General features: G+C 43.9%; 2 protein-coding genes and 1 pseudogene across 4 annotated transcripts in view; 2 read left to right on the forward strand and 1 right to left on the reverse strand.

Annotated features, from left to right (window-relative positions):
* The window catches only part of ZNF19 (zinc finger protein 19), a 134,627-nt gene that overhangs the window by 93,715 nt on the left and 21,329 nt on the right, over positions 1-19,583 (reverse strand). The gene's annotated exons all lie outside the window — the stretch shown is intronic.
* On the forward strand, positions 512-7,809 carry CHST4 (carbohydrate sulfotransferase 4). 2 transcript variants are annotated; one of them, XM_081216573.1, is made up of 3 exons: positions 512-535; positions 2,396-2,498; positions 5,753-7,809. In XM_081216573.1, exon 3 carries the CDS (start codon positions 5,765-5,767, stop codon positions 6,983-6,985), a length of 1,221 nt encoding a protein of 406 aa, XP_081072699.1. In that variant the 5' UTR covers positions 512-535; positions 2,396-2,498; positions 5,753-5,764; the 3' UTR covers positions 6,986-7,809. The 2 variants fall into 2 exon arrangements, with proteins under 2 accessions (XP_081072699.1, XP_081072700.1); XM_081216574.1 differs by lacking the exon at positions 512-535 and adding an exon at positions 882-954.
* On the forward strand, positions 9,486-10,119 carry LOC308606218 (annotated as a pseudogene). Its single transcript has one exon. The product of its transcript is annotated as an uncharacterized misc_RNA (transcript).

The raw sequence follows: 19,583 nt of genomic DNA on the forward strand, positions 1-19,583 counted from the left end.
ATCCAGAAATCGCTTCCAGGTTTTCTCCTCTTTTTGCAGCAGAGATAAGAACAAGGTTTCACATTGTGTCCATTTTGGCTGTCATTGTCCTGCGATTTCCCTATCAACCTCATCTACTTCTGGGGTCCCTTTTCTTTTTCCACTTTGCCCTAAAGTAGTTAACCTATTCCGATGCCTTCAAGGGATCTACATTCCAGGATCGCCTCCCAGTGGTGGGAGAGAATGCTTCCTCCTTTGCTTCTCCAGGCCCCGCCCATTCAAGCAGAGTCTCCCCACCCCTTGAGTATCTCAGGGTTAAAGCTGCTAATATCAAGTCTCTCTGGGAGCGATGTTTTCTTAACCCTGTCTTGGAAGGTGGGTAATTTTTTGCCAGAGGAAGAAGGCAGTGGAATTTGCTCTGAGTAGGGATGGTTATGCAAGATGCAAGGAGGAGGAGGAAGCTGAGAGGAGAGTTGGTGAGTCAGAGGAGAAAAGCTGCACAACTTGGCTAGCAGTGAGCCTTTAGAGCAGTGGGGAAGCCTAAGCCATTAACAAGGTAAGGAGAGAATTTTCTCTACACATCTAAAGCAGGGCCATTATTCCCCGGTTCTTGGAGCGGAGTATCAGATAACCTGGGGCAACTAAGCTGGGGATTTTCTGGGCGATGGCGGAGGGGAGGTGTTGGTGCGGGGTTGAATCAGAATCACCAGGATAATCTTCCCCGAAAAGCACAAGCTGCCTGCCAGCAGCTCCCCTCTCCCCACCCAGCTCTATCCCTAAAAGAGTAAGAAAGAGCCTAGAATGTGAGTAGGGCTATTCTGACGTATATTTTTGTAGCTAGTCCCCGTGACGTGTTTTACTCATTCAGATGCTGGCTTCGGACCTCAGTCTCTGTAGTTCTTGCAGCTCCTCCTCTGCTCAGGTGTTGGGGAGTGGGGACCGGAGGTGCTGGGAGCTACAGTTTCTGTAGCTCAGGTAAGATTTAGTGTGATAACTGAATTCTCAGACCTGGGACCCAAAAGATCCGGGTCTGATCAGGCAGGGCTATTTCTATCGTTGAGTCAATTAATTAAAATTCACTTATCCTGAAACACAGAGGTGTGGCTCATCACTGTTCTATATATTTAATTGGACTGTTGTGATTACCGTGGCTAAAAGGGCTTTCAAAGTTGTGGAGCACTGTTCGGATGTAAAATAAGACTAAATTTGAGACCAGTGAGTCAGCCAAGGTAGAAGAGACTTCTATCTTGTAAGGCTGTGGATAAGTCTGGAACTTCTAATTGGAAGTTAAATACTTTTATATGTGCAAAATAAAAAAATATCTTGTCCTGCTTTCCTTACCCAGGTCAATGAGGGCACCTCAAATAGTAAAAAACACGCTACAAATGTTTGTTCATTCAGTCATTCATTCAGTAGATGTTTCTTGAGCCCCTACTAGACGCCAGGCACTGTCGTTGTTACTAGAGACACAAAAATTGCAAAGACCTTCAGTCTAGTTAGAGCTTGTTATTGTATGGATACCCTTTGCCCAGGTGCTTATCTCACAGGTTTCCAGGTTCTGCAGCTATATGTGTGGATGCAGGTCTCCCAGATCCAGCTCTCCTCTCTCTCTGTGCAAATGTCTTCTGCCATCTCTAATTTCTGGGTTTGGGGGCATAATCTCACTGGGAAATATAAATTAGAAATTTGTCAGTGGCTGGAATCCAGGGCTCTTAAATTGATGTATGTTTGGTTTTTTCCTCAGAATTCATCATTTTGTTTCTAATAGGCTACACGATATGGACTTGAGGGTCATCTATAATTCAGCCCTCTGTAATCAGGCTGCTGGGTGAGGTCACCCATCCTGGTTCCTCACAGTCCCTGTGCCTGAAGTAGGTGCTATGTCACTACCACCCTTTCGTGATGTTTTTCAGGACAGCAGTGGATGAGGAGGAGAGCTGAGGGGGAGAAATGAGAGACAGAAGAGAGGCCACTTACTATCGAGACCAGGCTAGCACATTCAGGATTAGATAACAGGGAGGGCAGGTTCCAGCATGCAATCATCAAAGAGCCGAAAAAGAACACTCAGGAAGGTGGACTGGGGCCTCTGAGATGCAAATCACTTCACAGATGGCTCATAAATGCTTCCTGACCCCAAGGACTACAGAGGAGGTTAATGGAGGACAGCTGGGGAGAGGTGATGGTTAGAATAGAGGAAACTGCCATGAAAAGCCTTGAGTTTCCTTCTCTTCCCGGAGCCACCTCTACCACTGATTCCAGGGACTGCAGGGATAAGCTTTCCCTGAGACACACCCTAAAGTGTCCCCTGACTGTTCTCATCAGCCCCATCATGGGTTGCTTGGATCCAGGTTGTGTCTAGATGCCAGCGACAAGAGATGGGACTCACTTTACAAAAGCATACTTTCTTTCTGGCCAGGGAAATTGCTCGTGGAAAGAAAAAGCAGAGAAAGAAGTCGGAGGGTTTCCTTGGGAATTCCTGAGAACCGTGGTCAATTAAAGCCTGAGGACAATTGGGATGAGTTCAAAGGCCAGGCTCCAGCTCTGGGAGAGAATGGGCATGAGGCCAGGAGCTACTGGCAGGCACGGGAGGCTCAGAGCATGCTAGCCCTCACAAACACTGAGTTGGCCCAAAGCCAGACAGGGGGAGGGAGGACGTACTTTTGAAAGGTCTACGTTGCTAGTCCCTAGGAAATGTTAGCTTTTTCCTGAGCCGATGATAGGCCCTGCATATAAAATTCTACCCTTATAATCGTACACAGGTCAAGTTCTTTCCTCTCTCTTTTGCTCCATTATTTCCTATCTTTGTTCCAAACTTCTCCTCATACTCATACTGCCTTTGGGAGAAGATCTCTTGCTAGTCATTTCCTCAATACTTGGGGGGCTGGGGGTGGGTGGGTATTCTTGAGCCATTGTCAAAAATGGCTTAGTTTCTAATCATTTCCTCTTGGGCTCAAGTTTAAAAGAATAGGAACATATCTTAGCTGGCCCCATTCTAACCTTCAGGGCCAAGACAAGGATTACCATTCATTGACATTTTCCTGGCATATAGCAAAGTAGGGTTTTTTTTGGCACCTAGGAGAGATGATCCTCACTGGATCTTTTGGCACACGTGCAGGAAATGCATTGTTGTAACGAATGAAAGAGAGGGGTTTCTGGGCCGTTGCCTCTCAAGGTTTGGTTGAGGTCATTACACACTTCCTAGAAGGTTCAGGGGACTTCCAAGGGAAGTCCATGGGCTGGCAAAGCATGCTGTACCTCTTCAGGAAGCAGGCTATAAACCCCAAGAGTCACATCTGTGACTGCCCAATTCCTCCTCTAAAATTTACTCTCTAGAATCTCTGGACTTCTAGACACACAGAATGGTTTATGACCAGTATGCAGGCCGTCTGGACAACAGATACCAAAGGTACACATACCCATACTCTTTGTTTGATTCAGCAATCCCACTTCTGGGGAGTAAGCTTACATACTTACATAATGATGTATGAACATAAAGGTCATTACTGAAATTTTTGAAATGGCGAAAGACTGGAAACAACCCAAAAGCTCATCAGTGTGGACACTGGTTAAATAAATTGTGGTACATCTATACAATAAAATTCTACACAGTGGTAAAAAGGAATGAGGAAATGATTTACGTACTCCCATGGAAAGCTCTCCAAGGCATATTGTTAAGTTAACAAAGCAAGTTGCAGCACAGTGTGGATAACTTGCAACTTCTTGTGTTATAAAAAGGGGAAAAATTAAGAATACATATACATTTGAATTTTCTTGTGTACACATAAAGCAACTGAAAGGACACATTAAAAAATGAACCCAGTTGCTATTTGGGGGCAAGTTGGGAAATGGGCAGATGGAGGGCGGGTGTTGGAAGTATATATTTCACTGTATAGTGATGATAAAACACCAGCTTGTAGATAAATACTAGCTGTCAGTAAATAGAGAAGAGATTATTGATTCAGCGGCTGGTAAAATTCTTAGGTGTTCTTTCCCCTAGAAAAATTCTATGACCCTTTTAAAAAGTGTGTCCTACAAACAGCTCTAGAAATTTTCTAATTTATGACTATAGGTCTCCTCCAGAGACATAACTGTTGTCATAGGATTTCCCCTCACCTAATATTCAATATGTAAAAGACCTGGAGTGTGACAGGCTAGGCTACAGGCTGGCAAGCACTGTCCTTATTCCCTTCCTGCATGTGGAATCTTGGGGAGGCTTCTTTTAAATTCTGAGCCTGATTTAATGTCCATGATAATGATACTCTTAAAAACAATTTGAACCATGTGACTATTAGCTATTCAAAACTTAAAAAAAAAATTGGTGATGAGACCTATCACCAGGAGAATAGCATATCCTAAACCCAGCTGCAATTACTGTCTAGAAACATATTTTCTCTTCTTTATTAAAGCTTGAAGAAGAATTTCTTGAGTATAGAGTGATATGCAAATTAGCACCTTGCTACTGTTAACATTTTACACTATGTGAAATATCTATTATATCTCTCAATAGTTATTTATGCCAGGAAGTCACCCAAAATGATCCAGAGTCATCTCAACCCATAAAGAGAGTTAAGAGCTCCCCTGGAATAATATTCTAGCATGGCACTGGGAACAGTGGTCTTTTCACACAAAGCCCTGGTGTGAAGGCAGTAAGTTCAGCGTTGCCACCTGTCTGTTTGAGCCTTAGTGTAAATTACAAAGTGAAATTCCTTTCTCTAGATATTTAACATCTAAGAACTGGAAAACCATCCTAATGTACTTATCCTACTGAACAAAGATACTTAACTGTCACCTACCAGACATTTTGTTAAATAATAAGTATCTTGAATTCTTGATGAAGTGGCATTCCCTAGGGTTGGGCAGTATACAACATGCCCAACTGTACTGAGCAACCCTGAGTAAGTTGTGTCAAGTGGTCAAACATTACCCCAAGCAGCAGCACAGTGGCTAACAGGCCACAGCATCACTACTGCAGCTCTTAGGTTGGCTTGCCACAGTTTCATACAGTTGGCTGCTGAGGCAACAATGATTCAACCCAAATAGATTCAGATGGTTTCTTACATACACAGACACGAGGACAGCATTGGGTCAGCTCCTCATGTCCCTAGTCCCCCAGGATGAGACCAAATCAGAGGGGATCAGATGATAGGTGCCACGGGCACTTTGCCACTGAGGAGACAACTCCAAACCAAAGCCAAGCAGTTTTATAGTCTGCAGCCATATCCTGCAGGGTACTGAAAGTCCTGTGCTTAATTGAGATGAAGGAGGGTAGTGAGAAATGGCCTTGGCACTATCCCTCAAGATGGGGGTGGGCGGGCGGGCCTCAAGGCAGTTCCTCAGAAGTCAGCTTATCTCCCGTAGTTTCTGAAGGAATCATGGGGCATTCAACCAAAACTTGGGTCAGACTGTGGTTAAGCTTTGCCTACATGGCCTGTGTGAAGACATGTGTGTCACCAGGGTGAACCTGTTTTCCCTATATTCATGAAATATGGCTGAGTTCACACATTTTTGTAGCTCCATGGACAAGAAGGACCAGGAGGGAGAAAGTAAAGAGCCTAAAAAGAAAGAGCCTAAAAAGAAATAGAGCTTATTGACACACTAACTGCAAGGGACAGGAATTAATTTGGAGAAGGATTTGTGCAATTCATTGCAAGAAGGCTCCATTCTACATTGCCCCTTGGTGCGGGTCAGGGAGAAAGTAGCTTTGGCTAGAAAGGGGATGGAAGTCAGATACCAAAACATGAGCCTGACATAGCCCCTCTGCTTGTTCCTGAAGGTCTACTTCAGCATGACGCTGCCCAAAAAAATGAAGCTACTCCTGCTCCTGGCTTCCCAGACGGCTGTCTTTGTTCTCTTCATCCTTCTGTACTCCCACAACTTCAACTCCCTGCAGGTGAAGGAAGAACCCAAGCCCGCGTACATGCATGTGCTTATCCTGTCTTCGTGGCGCTCTGGCTCTACTTTCGTAGGGCAGCTTTTTGGACAGCACCCAGATGTCTTCTACCTGATGGAGCCCGCCTGGCACGTCTGGATGACCTTCACACAAAGTACTGCCCAGAGGTTGCATATGGCAGTGCGGGATCTCATACGGGCCGTCTTTCTGTGTGACATGAGCGTCTTTGATGCCTACATGAAACCTGGCCCCCGAAAACAGTCCAGCCTCTTCCAGTGGGAAGGCAGCCGGGCCCTGTGTTCTCCACCTGCCTGCAGCATCTTCCCGCGAGATAAGATCATACCCCAGCATCACTGTAGGCTTCTGTGCAATCAAGAGCCCTTTGAGGTGGTAGAGAAGGCCTGCCGCACTTACAGCCACGTGGTGCTCAAGGAGGTACGTTTCTTCAAACTGCAGGTGCTCTACCCGCTGCTGAGAGACCCTTCCCTCAATCTGCACATTGTGCATCTGGTCCGGGACCCCCGGGCGGTGTTCCGTTCCCGAGAACACACCACGAATGAACTCATGATTGACAGCCACATTGTGATGGGGCAGCATCTGCAGAAACTCAAAAAGGAGGATCAACCCTACTACGCAATGCAAGTCATCTGCCAAAGCCAGCTGGAGATCTTCAAGGCTGTGCAGTCCTTGCCCAAAGCCCTGAGGCAGCGCTACTTGCTCGTGCGCTATGAGGACTTGGTCCGGGACCCCCTGGCCCAGACTGCCCGAATGTATGAATATGCAGGGTTGAAATTCTTGCCCCAGCTCCAGACCTGGGTGCACAACATCACTCGAGGCAAGGGCATGGGTGAGCATGCCTTCCACACAAATGCCAGGAATGCCCTCAATGTCTCTCAGGCCTGGCGCTGGTCCTTGCCTTATGAAAAGGTTTCTCGGCTTCAGAAAGTCTGCAGGAATACCATGAATTTGCTGGGCTACTACCTTGTCACATCTGAGCAAGAGCAGAAAAACCTGTCGCTGAATCTTCTGTCTACCTGGAGCCCCTCTGAGCAAGTCTACCAAGAGGTTGAGGAGGCTCTGTCTCCACCTGGCACCAACTTCAGCCACGTTAACTGATGGCAGCTTCTGAGCCTCGACCGTGTGTGTCACTGTATGCGTGAGCGTGAGCTGTGCCCAAACATGTTCAAGTCGAGAAACCTTGGCGTCTCTGCTCATATCTAGAGAAGAGACTTAGGAACCTTATGTGAGGGGCACACTCCACCAACAAAACACAAGTAATGTCTTTATTCTCTTCTTGGCCTTCTTACCTATGTACACCTCAGAGACTTTGTGGCCTGGGTCCTATGTGGCACCATGCAGTATCACTGGAGTAAATCCATAAACTCTTCTGTCCACATCTTGCCCAGTGGGAAAGGAGAGAGACAGGAAAAACCAGGGAAATAGGTCTCCCACCAAACAGCCCACCAGCACATTCAACAGGGATGTGAACTCTGAGCCCTCAGAGAATGGGCAACAGGGTTGGATGCTTACCTGTGAGCTTGGCCATCACAGCTATCCATTACCACAAATATGGAACAAAATCTCTGCACAAGAGAGGAAGCTTTTAACTTCACGGGATGGCTGGGACCAATTTGGACATCAGTTCCCCTCAGTGTTTTCCTATTTTAACCTGTGAAGCTGCCATCTGTTAACACTAAAATTCCAAAATAAGATTCTGTTTGGAGTGTACATTTTTATGCTTTCTAATTGCTTAGTAGTAAATGCTCATTCTTATGGGATCCTAACTAAGAGCCTAAACGTCTTTACAGATTTTTTTGACTGGAATATTTCATTTTTTAATTTTTAAAAAGTTTTTATTGAAATATAGTTGATTCACAATGTTGTGTTGGTTTCAGGTGTATTGCAAAGTGATTCAGTTATACATATATATATATATATATATATATTCTCATCTTTATAGATTTTTAAAAAATACTTTTGTTATTATATATCACCCACACATAGAAAAAAATGTTAAGACAGTGTTTGGTTCAGATGATGGACTAAGTCTAAACTGATCAATACTGATCGATACACTGCCCTCTCAAGAATTTGTAGAAAGTAGACAGCTAGCAGCTAAGCCCTTTCTTGTGTGCAGCGTAAGCTATAATAATACCAGGTGTATCACTCTAGGTTCTGGAGTTCTTTTAATCTCATACCTCAGTCAGAGGACCTCGGTTATAATACGATTGGTGCTCTTCAGCTCTTCCTGGTCACCTCCCCTAACAAGAAAAGTTGTTTCCCCCAATCTTTGCAGGATTCCCCAGATCTAGTTTGTGTATCAGAATCACCTGTTAAAGATGTGTTTTGCCACGCCCTACCTCAGATCTGCTGGAAATGGAATCTCCCAGAAGAGGCTGGGATTCTGTATGTTTATCAGTTGACTCTGTGTAACTCTTCCACAGCCAGCCTGACAATGGTACACCTTGCCCTGGGCAGCAGCACTCTTTGCCTTCTTGCTCCAAGACAGGTGACTTTTCAGCACATGCCAAGTGTCTAAGCACTTACTCCTGACACAGGTGCTGTCCTCAGGTTGGAAGGAATAAGAAGGTCTGTGTATGTCTGGAACTCCGTGAACCTCTGGGTCCTGACTTTCCAAACATTTCACTTTATTCAATTCTGAGAGATACCATTATTTCATCTTTCCTTTTGTTCCCACGCCCACTTTCGACATGGTCCTCACGTCACAAAGCTCCCTTGATGTCAGATGGGAATTCTCCCACTCCATTCCGCTGAGTAGCTCTTGGGCTGCACCACCACCTGAGATGCTTGAGTAGGCACCTTTGCCAGCTGGGTCTTTGATGTTAATTTATATGGGCTTTAAAGGAGTGAATTTATTCTAATACCTAAACCCAAGCCACTCTAGACCCTCCTCGAGAGCCTAGAATCTCCCAGGCAAATGCTTCTTGCCTCTCCAAGCCTTCCAAAACTATGAAAATTTCCCCAACGTTGAAAATAAGGCCAGGGCAGTAGGTGAGGGTGCAAACAGAGTGAAGAGGGCCAGTGAGGGGGAGAGACAGTGAAAGACTCGACCATCTCTGATTTCCCCTCTGAAATTTCAGCCTCTACCTGAATTGTCTTAAAGTTAGCAACTTCCTTAGGAACCATCTCTGTGGGATGCTGGAGTACAGAGCTGCTTGCTTTTCCATCTCCAAAAGAGTCACCCATCCCAAGACAAGGAATAAGACTAGCCACATGGAAATCTCAGGATCTTATTTAAGATCTACTTTAAAACAGCTTTAAATTTCCTATATTCCAAGTCCTAAGTCAGATGAGGTCCAGATAGCTAGTAGCCATCCTCTTGAAAGAAAGCCTATACACTACCCTATATAGGAGCCACTGGCAGCTGTTTAGATTTAAATAAGCTAAAATTAAAATAAAATTCAGTTCTTCAGTTGCACTAGCCATCTTTCAAGTACTCAATAGCAACGTGTGGCTAGTGGCTACTGTACTAGACAGCACAGATATAAATCATTTCCATCACTGCAAAAGTTCTATTGGACAGTTCTGGTCTAAATTAATTTCTATTTGTTTGTAGCATCTTATCCTTAACCTCAAATTGCACCCCGCCCAAAAGAGTTTAGAGAATATATAACAATACTATAATGGCACTTTTATATACCATGAAACTGTGCAGTATGAAATCATGCTATATAACCTCTAAAACTCTGACCTAGCCGCGCTTCCTTAGGCAGCAGCCATGGTGGGACAAGAGGATCCCGTGCAGCGGGAGATTCGCCAGGACTGGGCGAACTGGGAGTACATTGAGGTCATCACCAGCAGCATTTTCGCAGACTTTCTCAACTCGTTTCATAGGTCTTGTCGTTCAAGACTCGCAACACTAAACGAGAAATGGACAGCTCTTGAACAGAGGATAGAGGACACCGAATGAAGGGAGGGTGACAAACGGTGAGACCCTCACCTATAACTGTGCTATGCTGCTGCTGGGAAGTTGCTTTTACGGAACAAAAAGGCCTCGTGGGAAAGGCCCCAGCAGTCTTCAGCTCCTTACTCTCTCCTTAAAGATCAACGGGGCTTATTCTTGTTTTTCTTTATTTCAAAAATGTGACCTTTGGGCTCCGCCATGTACACCCAGCAGTGTGATGTGGCGTGTGGGGAGGAATCTAGGGGAACTCTCAGAAACAACATTAGGCACTTTACCTCTTCAGTGACACTTTGTACAACTACCCGTCAACACATGTGAGGCGCTAAGAGCCAAAAGCCTGGGACTCTGTCCAGGTCCTCCCCACCTTTCTCTCTCTCTCTCTCTCTCAGCTTTTCCTTATGGCTCGCATTGCCTCTGCATTGCTTCTATAAATAGTCTGTCTCCTCCCCACCTTTGGCCGGGGGTGGGGAGCACTCCTGGCTGAGGAGCCCTGGTGAGGTGGCTGCCAGAGAACGCTGCTGCTAACCCACCAGTTTCTTGTCCTTTTGGGAAGGTCAAGGCCAGGCCTCCACGTGGCTTGAAAAGGGACATTTTCAGAGTTTTCTTTCTGTCACTTGGGGTGTCTTAACCTTTCATATTTCCCTAATAAACTCCTCAACTTTAAAATAAATAAATAAATAAATAAAACTCCGACCCAGTGCTGAGCGAGATTTAGAGAGCAATGGAACATCTCCTATTGAAGCGCTCAGGTGGCTGGCACCAGAGTTCAGGGACGCGAGTGGCAGTACATTCAGTTATGAAACATGGGGAATTCGGGGAGCTGAGAACCCACGATGTGTATAGAGGACTGTGTTGTGCAAAACAGCCTTTCCACTTTGGAGATATCTGTTCCAGCCCCCAACCCCCAAAATAGGAAGGCATTTGTGTGCCTCCCAAGCCTATTGAGCTGCATGGGATCTAAGGATGAGTTTGAACATAGATGAGGGATGAATTTGATCTAAATTTCTCAGGGCTAGTAATTAGGTTTGGGGAGTGAGCTCTTTCATGTCTAGAGAAAACATAATGGCCTGAAATGCCTAATTGGGGGCTTCCCCAGTGGCGCAGTGGTTGGGAATCTGCCTGCCAATGCAGGGGACATGGGTTCGAGCCCTGGTCTGGGAAGATCCCACATGCCGCAGAGCAACTAAGCCCGTGCGCCACAACTAGTGAGCATGTGCTCTAGAGCCCGCGAGCCACAACTACTGAGCCTGTGTGCCACAACTACTGAAGCCCACACGCCTAGAGCCTGTGCTCTGCGACAAGAGAAGCCACCATGATGAGAAGCCTGCGCACCGCAATGAAGAGTAGCCCCTGCTTGCCACAACTAGAGAAAGCCCGTGCACAGCAACGAAGACCCAACACAGCCAAAAATAAATAAATTAAAACAAATTAAAAAAGAACATGGGCTCTAGAACTGGGTTGCCTGGGTGACTTTGCTATCACCAGTTGGGTGACCTCAGCAAGTCCCTTAACATCTCATGTCTCAGGTTCCCTTACCTATAGGGTGGGTAGAATAATAGTTGTACCAACTCCTTGGAGTTGCCAGGAGAACTAATGAGTTAATCTACGGAACATGCTTAGAAAGCATCTGCTGCTCACAATTGTTAGCGTGAATATCTTGGTAACAACACTGGTCTTGGCTCTCAAGGACTGTCTTCCATAATTTCTGGTAACATCCTTATTAAGGTGATGTTTACCAGCAGATCACAAACCCTTTATGGCATTTCTGATCATAATGATACCATTAGGAGATTGATAATTTTCTGATATTCTAGTTTCTCAATATCTGTAGTTCTCAACCAGAGGTGACTTTGCCCCCCAGTGGACATTTGGCAATGCCTAGAGACATTTTTGGTTGTCACGCTTTGGGAGGGGGGTGTTTCTGGAATCTACTGGGGAGGGGCCTGGAGTGCTGCTAAACCTACAATGTACAGGAAAGCCCTCCCTTAACTAATATATGATAAATATATGAAGGACAAAGAGCTAATGATTCAAATAAATTTCTCTTCCATCTTCATTCAATTACATTCAATCTCACTCAAATGAGATTAAAAGCATCTTGACTGAGGAGATGTCATAACCTGGGCTCTTTTGATACCCACTCAAGTCATCTCAAAGGGAGAAGTGGAGGAGACATTATACCAATACAGAACAGCACCACGGAAGTCTGATGAGAGGGAGTGAGTGCAGCCAGGCTTCCCGGTCACTCACTGGCCAATCTATGCCTTAACCGGTCTTTGCTTGCGTCCACCCTAATGCAGTTAGCTGTAGCTTGAAGAGAAGAGTTTAAAGGGGCAAAATATGGTCATTTAGGGCCTCGGGGAAGATGGGCAGACAAATGAAGCCATGAGTAGACACTGTGCTAGACAAATGAGTTGTCTAACATGTCTGAGAACAGAAGAATCATTGACAAACGTCAAAAAGTTCCATGGGCACCACAGAGTTTACATCACAGTTCCTCAGCCTTTTTTTTATTATCACCCCCTCACCCTCAACAAGCTGTTTTAGACATTTTTTCCCTAACTGCACCTCCGCCATGAAATGTTAATACCGCAAATACACTGCATGTCTGCTTTTGTATGGTGGCCCTTTGGAGGGTCACAAACCACCATAATATCTACTCTTTTTTTTTGGCCTCCCCAAAACTGCTTTTCACCCCCTTGGTAATTTTCACCTCCATTGGGAATGCATGCTTTAGACTACTGTCCCCAGTATTTTTAAAACTCCTTTCTCACCCAGCTCCTATTTTGTTTTCCTCAACATGTCTTTTCATTTGTCATCTCCCCAAATTATGTTCCTTGCTCTCACCAATGATAGCTATACCTTGCTCATCAGTAATTGAATGTGATTATGTAAAATAACACATATAAGTGTAATCTGTAAACTGTAAAGACCATGAAAACGCTGGTTATTATTAGTAGTAAAATAATAATACAAGTAATTCTTGACTGCTGTCCTCCCTGCCAACCCTAATCCTAACCATTTGGCATGGTCCAGCTTTCCTTGCCAATTTTCACATTGGCTTCTTATGATCCTGGATGAACAATAAGAAAGCTAGTTTTGTTGTTGTTGTTGTTGTTGTTTTGCGGTACGCGGGCCTGTCACTGTTGTGGCCTCTCCCGTTGCGGAGCACAGGCTCCGGACGCGCAGGCTCAGCAGCCATGGCTCACGGGCCTAGCCGCTCTGCGGCATGTGGGATCTTCCCGGACCGGGGCACGAACCCGTGTCCCCTGCATCGGCAGGCGGACTCTGAACCACTGCGCCACCAGGGAAGCCCAGGAAGCTAGTTTATGGTTTGTTTGTTTTTAAGTTTATGACAAGAGTTGGTAACAAATGGAATAGGAACGTAAAATAGGTACATAAAGAATAAGGTACGTTTCAGAAAAAGTTAGCCATTGCTCTACCCTAAATCAATGTGGACTTAAATGACTAACTGCCTATAATTTAAACATGTTGAATGAAAAGAAATAAAGGCTCTTATTATTTTATGTAGTGGTAAGGTGAATGATTATCTGATCCATCATAAACCAAACTATGAGACCTTAGCAGGTGCAACACACACACACACACAGGTCATTCTAGATGCAAATAAGCTTTAAAAAGTTGACTACAGGGCCTCCCTGGTGGTGCAGTGGTTGAGAGTCCGCCTGCCGATGCAGGGGATACGGGTTCGTGCCCCGGTCTGGGAGGATCCCATATGCCGCGGAGCGGCTGGGCCCGTGAGCCATGGCCGCTGGGCCTGCGCGTCCGGGGCCTGTGCTCCGCAACGGGAGAGGCCACAAGAGTGAGAGGCCCGCATACCGCAAAAAGAAAAAAAAAAAAAAAAAAAAAAAAAAAAAAAAGTTGACTACACTAAATTTAACTGGGTTTTCAAATGTGAGACCCTCAGAACTTCAAATATGTTTATGTGCGTATTAAGAAGGGATTAGAGAATATAGCAGTTCTCCCAAACTTCTTTGACCAAGGACATTTTCATCCTGTTAACATCTGTCAGTAGAATGTTTTGAGAAAGAGCAGTTGGAGAAATGCTGAATTATCTTCAGCACTCGTAACCCTGGACGTTCCCAGCACTCTGGCTTCTCCTTGCCTTCTCCCAAGCCCAAGCAGGCAAATTCTGAATGGAGAGAATCACATGAGGGCAGCTTAGTTCACAGGCAGTTATAATCACCTCCGTCAATTTATGATCACTTCAACACTCCCCTACCACCCTTTCCCCCTCTCCATAAGAACTTGCAGGTTTAGAAAAGCCTTTCAAGACCTGTCCCTTGCATCCCTTTCTAATAACGCCCTCTTAGACTCTACTTCCCCCGTCTCAAATGTGAAGTTCTACCAATGTACCACGTCTGGATCTTAGATCGTGCTGCTTCTCCCACCTGGAATACCCTGTGCTGTCCCACCTTCAACTTCTCTGGCTCATTTTTTTGATCCCTCAGTTCTCAACTAAAACATATCCTCTGGAAATTTTGCCTGGCTTGATCCTTAAGCCTCTGTTGAATGCCACTTTTACGTGCTTTCTATTATAGCATTTATCACATTGTAATAAAACTGCCCAATTTAAGCAGCCGCATAGCACAGGGAGATCAGCTTGGTGCTTTGTGACCACCTAGAGGGGTGGGATAGGGAGGGTGGGAGGGAGGGAGGGAGACACAAGAAGGAAGAGATATGGGAATATATATATATGTATAACTGATTCACTTTGTTATAAAGCAGAAACTGACACACCATTGTAAAGCAATTATACTCCAATAAAGATGTTAAAAAACAAAAAACTGCCCAATTTATGTGTTCTTTGAGCTCTTTGAGAGCAGAGTCTATCTTATTCACTGTGGTATAACCAATGCTTAGCACAGTTCCTAGCATCTAGTAGGCACACAATAAATATTTGTTTAATAAATGAAAGCTTGATCTCAGCCTCATTTTATGTAAAGGGATCAGTCTTTATGTGATGCTTTTTAAAAGGCCAATCACAGAAACACAGTGACATATTTAAAGATTCAGATAAGAAATAACCAACATTTAAGAGTTTCCTGTCTGAGTGAAATAAGGGAAGTTGAATCTTAAAGCCAACAGCTCTGAAGTGCTAGGTCAAGTGGGGTGGCAGGTGGGAGGGTGGATAAAGCAGAGATTCAAAAATTAAGTTGAATTGTATTTCTAATAGTGATACATATTATCATAGCAAGAGAAGCTGCAAATTATGCTGGTTGTCTAAAGACCTGCATGTGTTCACAGGGTGTATGAACTAACCAACTACCATCTGGAAGCAGGTGGCAAATACTTGCTTAGTGATCGCCTTCCAACTGTTTCTTAGCCAAATCTCCAAGCAGAAAGTTTATGGCTTGTTTTTTTATTGCCTCTCCACCCTCATAATGGCAACATTTTGTTTAAGGAATGTCTTGGGGGCATAGAGTCACCTTTGATTCTTTCTTTTCTTTCACTTTCCACAATCCTGTCCATCAGCAAATCCTGTTAGCTTGACTTCCAAAATGTACCCTGAATCAGACCATCTCCACTCAACATCTGCACTGCTACAATGTTCATCCAAACCAACCTCAAATCTCACCTGAACTGCTGCAGGAACCTCCTAACAGACCTCTTCTTGCCCTGCCCTCATAGTTCACCTCCCATTTACTAACCAGAATGACCTATCTAAAGGGTAAATTAGATGCCAATTCTCCGCCTAAAGTCCTCCAGTAAATTATAGCCCAGGTGACTGTAAAAAGGAGAATGGATAAATAAGTTGGTAAATTCATAACATGCAATACTATTCAGTAATAATATTGAATAGTTGATACATGCAACATGGATGCCTCGCAAAAGCATTAGGCTAAGTGAAAGAAGTTCTACATGGAAGAGTTCATACTATATGATTTCTTAATATGTACAGTTGTAGACCAGGAAAAAACTAATATACAGTAGAAAAAAATAATAACAGTGGTTGCCTCTGAGGGCAGGGAGGTGATGGTGATTGACGGGGAAGAGATATGAGGGAACTTTGTTGGGTGATAGAAATGTTTCATATCCTGACGGGAGTTTGGGTTGCACAGGTGCATGAATCTATCAAAACTCAATGACCGTACACTTAAGATTTATGTACTTCATTGTATGCAAAATTTACCTCAAAAGAAAAAAAAACTGCAAACAAATATTGAATTCTAGTTAATGATACACATGCGAGAGAATTTAGAAGTTACTGATGTCTGTAACTTACTTTGCATTGCATCCAAAAATACATCAGAGTGAATGATAGATAAATGGACAGATATGATACAACAATTATAACAAAATGTTAATGGTAGAATCTTAGTAAGGAGAATATGGGTATTCACTGTGAAATTCTTCCAACTTTGCTGTTTAGAATTTTTCATACTAAAAAGTGATGGGGGGCTTCCCTGGTGGCGCAGTGCTTGAGAGTCCGCCTGCTGATGCAGGGGACACGGGTTCGTGCCTTGGTCCGGGAAGATCCCACGTGCTGTGGAGCGGCTGGGCCCGTGAGCCATGGCCGCTGGGCCTGCACGTCCGGAGCCTGTGCTCCGCAACGGGAGAGGCCACAACAGTGAGAGGCCCGCGTACCGACCGCAAAAAAAAAAAAGAAAAGAAAAGTGATGGGGAAATAAAACCCCTAAGATGACCACACTTCTGGAATGGCAGGGTGAGAAGCTCATCTCCCCACTGAAACATTTAACTAGTGCAAATTATTATTTAAAAACCAACCATTTAAAATCTCTGGGTATTGTCCTAAGAGTATACAGAAAATGGAGAAACATTTATTCAAGAAAGTTTAGTAAATCTTGATAAGAACAGTAAGAGTCTATGGTATTTGAGCCACTGTCTGATTCTGTCTCCTCCCAGCTCACTGTGACATAAGTTCTACTTCAAGCAGGGAGGTCAAAGAAGACAGGACTCCCTTTCCATTCAGCTCCTAGTCTAGGACTCTGGTTTCACCCAAGGAAGGGCAAGTGGCCAGCATGTCATCCCTTTTTCTGGCAGTGGCCTGGACTGGGACTCCCTTCCAAATCCCAGGTCCCACTCATAGGGTGGAAGCTTTACCTAGGCACAGAAAGCTGAGAATATTGGGTCCCAATTGCCCTCACCCCAGCTCACTCATAGATTCTATGCCAGGAGGGCAAGCCCAAAAGACTAGGGGCTGCCATCCACATCCAATGCCCCACTCGTGGAGCAACCCAGGTTTATCACTTCAGAAGAAGTGGACCACAGTCCCTGCCCCTGCCCTACTCTAATGCAGTAGTACAGGCATTCTGTTGGAGGGTGGGGGAGAGGGAGGCCATAAGAACAGAGAGCTCAGACACTTCTCTGGTGGCGCAGTGGTTAAGAATCCGCCTGTCAGTGCAGGGGACACGGGTTCAATCCCTGGTCCGGGAAGATCCCACATGCCACGGAGCAACTAAGCCTGTGTGCCACAGCTGCTGAGCCTGCACTCTAGAGCCCGTGAGCCACAACTACTAAGCCCACGTGCCTAGAGCCCGTGCTCCACAACAAGAGAAGCCACTGCAATGAGAAGCCTGCGCACCACAACAAAGAGTAGCCCCTACTCGCCACAACTAGAGAAAGCCCACACGCAGTAACAAAGACACAATGCAGCCAAAAATAAATAAATAAAAATTAAAAAAAAAAAGAACAGAGAGCTCAGTAGCTCTCCCTAAGAGGACATACTTTATTGGGAAGACAATGTGGGGAAGTTCATGCATAAGGGTATTGTCAAAAACAATGGAGATTTTGGTGGTAAACAGTTAAGAGGAGGCTCTTAGCTCCATTAAACTAGCAGCAACAAACAAAATAGTAGCCCAGCTAGAAGTTTAAGAGAGTAAACCAGGGAAAGAGACAGATAAGAAGGGCCTTTCTGAGCTCAGAGCAAGCCTCAAAGACTGCCCCCACAAAGGGGTCTGACTTTAGCTGGATCATACTGTGGAACAATTCATGCCCCAGACTTTGCCAAAAACAACAGAGCAGTCAGCTAGCAATTACTGGAGGCTAAAGGCTGTGAGTGTTACAGTAAAGTCAGATCACCTAGCAGCTTAACAGGGAGACCAGGGAAAGAGAGCACTGTTAAAACTACAATAATCCCTGGTGGTCAGAAGACTGTGTACATAGTCAAAGCTTCACTCTTCGAGGAGCAAGATCAGAGACTACACACTGTGGAGAAAATATTGATATATTTCTGTGAACTAGTCCAGGCAAGTCACTGAAGAAATAAATAAGAAAACAAGCCCCAGGTGAGAGAGGGATCAAAATCCAGAGTTGCTACAATATATTATTGTAGCAATGTTCCATTTCCAACAAAAAAATTATGAGGCATGCAAAGAAATAGGAAAATGTGACCCATGACAAGAAGTAAAAAAAAAGTAGGCAACAGAAACTGCTTTGGTGGGGGCTTAGATGTTGAACTTAACAAAAACTTCAAAGCCCCTATTGTAAATATGTTCAAAGAACTAAAGGACACCACATTTAAGGAATTAAAGGAAGGTATGTTGACAACATCTCATCCAACAGAGAATATCAATAAGGGGGTTATAAAATGTTTAAAAAATAAAAAAATAATATAAAAATGAAGACACAAAATACCAAAACTTATAGGATGGAGCTAAAACAGTGCGCAGAGGGAAATTTTCAGCTATAAATGCCAATGTTAAAAAAAAAAAAAAGAAAGAAAGATCTCAAATCAATAAACTAAATTTCCACCTTAAGTAACAGGGGGGAAAAAAGGCAAACAAAACCCAGAGCAAGCAGAAAGAAGAAAACAATAAAAATTAGAGTGGAAATTATCGAAACAGAGAACAGGAGGGGAAAAAAAAGAAAAGAAAAAAATAAAACCTAATTTCATTCTTTGAAAAGATCAACAAAATTGACAAACTTTTAGCTAGACTGACCAAGAAGAGAGAAGACTAAAATCACTAAAATCAGAAATGAAAGAGGGGACATTACTACTGACCTTACAGGAAAAAAAAGAATTATAAGAGAATACCATGAAGAAACATATGCCAATGAATTATATAACAGACGAAATGGACAAAGTCCTAGGAAGACACAAACTACTAGAATCAACTAAAGAAGAAACAGAAAGTCTGGAAAGGCCTATAACAAGTAAAGAGATTGGATTAGTAATTTAAAACTTCCCCCAAAGAAAATCCCAAGCCCAGATGACTTTACTGGTGAATTTCACGAAACATTTAAAGAATTAATATGAATCCTCTCAAACTCTTCCAAAATATAGGAGAGGAGGAAACACTTCTCAATTTGTTCTATGAAGCCAGTTTACTCTGATACAAAAACCAGAAAGACATGTTACCAAACAACCCTACATACCAATATCTCTTATGAATATGGACGCAAAAGCCTCAACAAATACTAGTCAACTGAATGCAGTAGTATATAAAGAGAATTATACACCATAGCTAAGTGGGAATTATCCCAGGAATGCAAGGTTGATTTTACATTGGAAAATCAATTAATTTAATGCACCACATTAATAGAATAAAGGACAAAAACCATTTGATCATCTCAATAGGTGCAAGAAAAAAAAAAGCATTTGACAAAAATCCAAAAACGTTTCATGATTAAAAATACTCAGTAACCTAAGAACAGAAGGGAACTTCCTTAAATTGAAACAAAGAACATCTATAAAAAACCCACAGCTAATATCATAATGGTGAAGAAATGAATACTTCCCCCCACAAGACCAGGAACAAGACAAGGATGTCCATTCTCACCCTTTTATTCAATAATATACTGGAG

The sequence above is a fragment of the Mesoplodon bidens genome, assembly GCF_964165515.1.
Source record: "Mesoplodon bidens genome assembly, chromosome: 18".
NCBI lineage: Eukaryota > Metazoa > Chordata > Mammalia > Artiodactyla > Ziphiidae > Mesoplodon > Mesoplodon bidens.

Coding starts and splice junctions, on each gene's coding strand:
- CHST4 (XM_081216573.1), top strand. CDS start 5,765: ATGACGCTGCCCAAAAAAATGAAGCTACTCCTGCTCCTGGCTTCCCAG.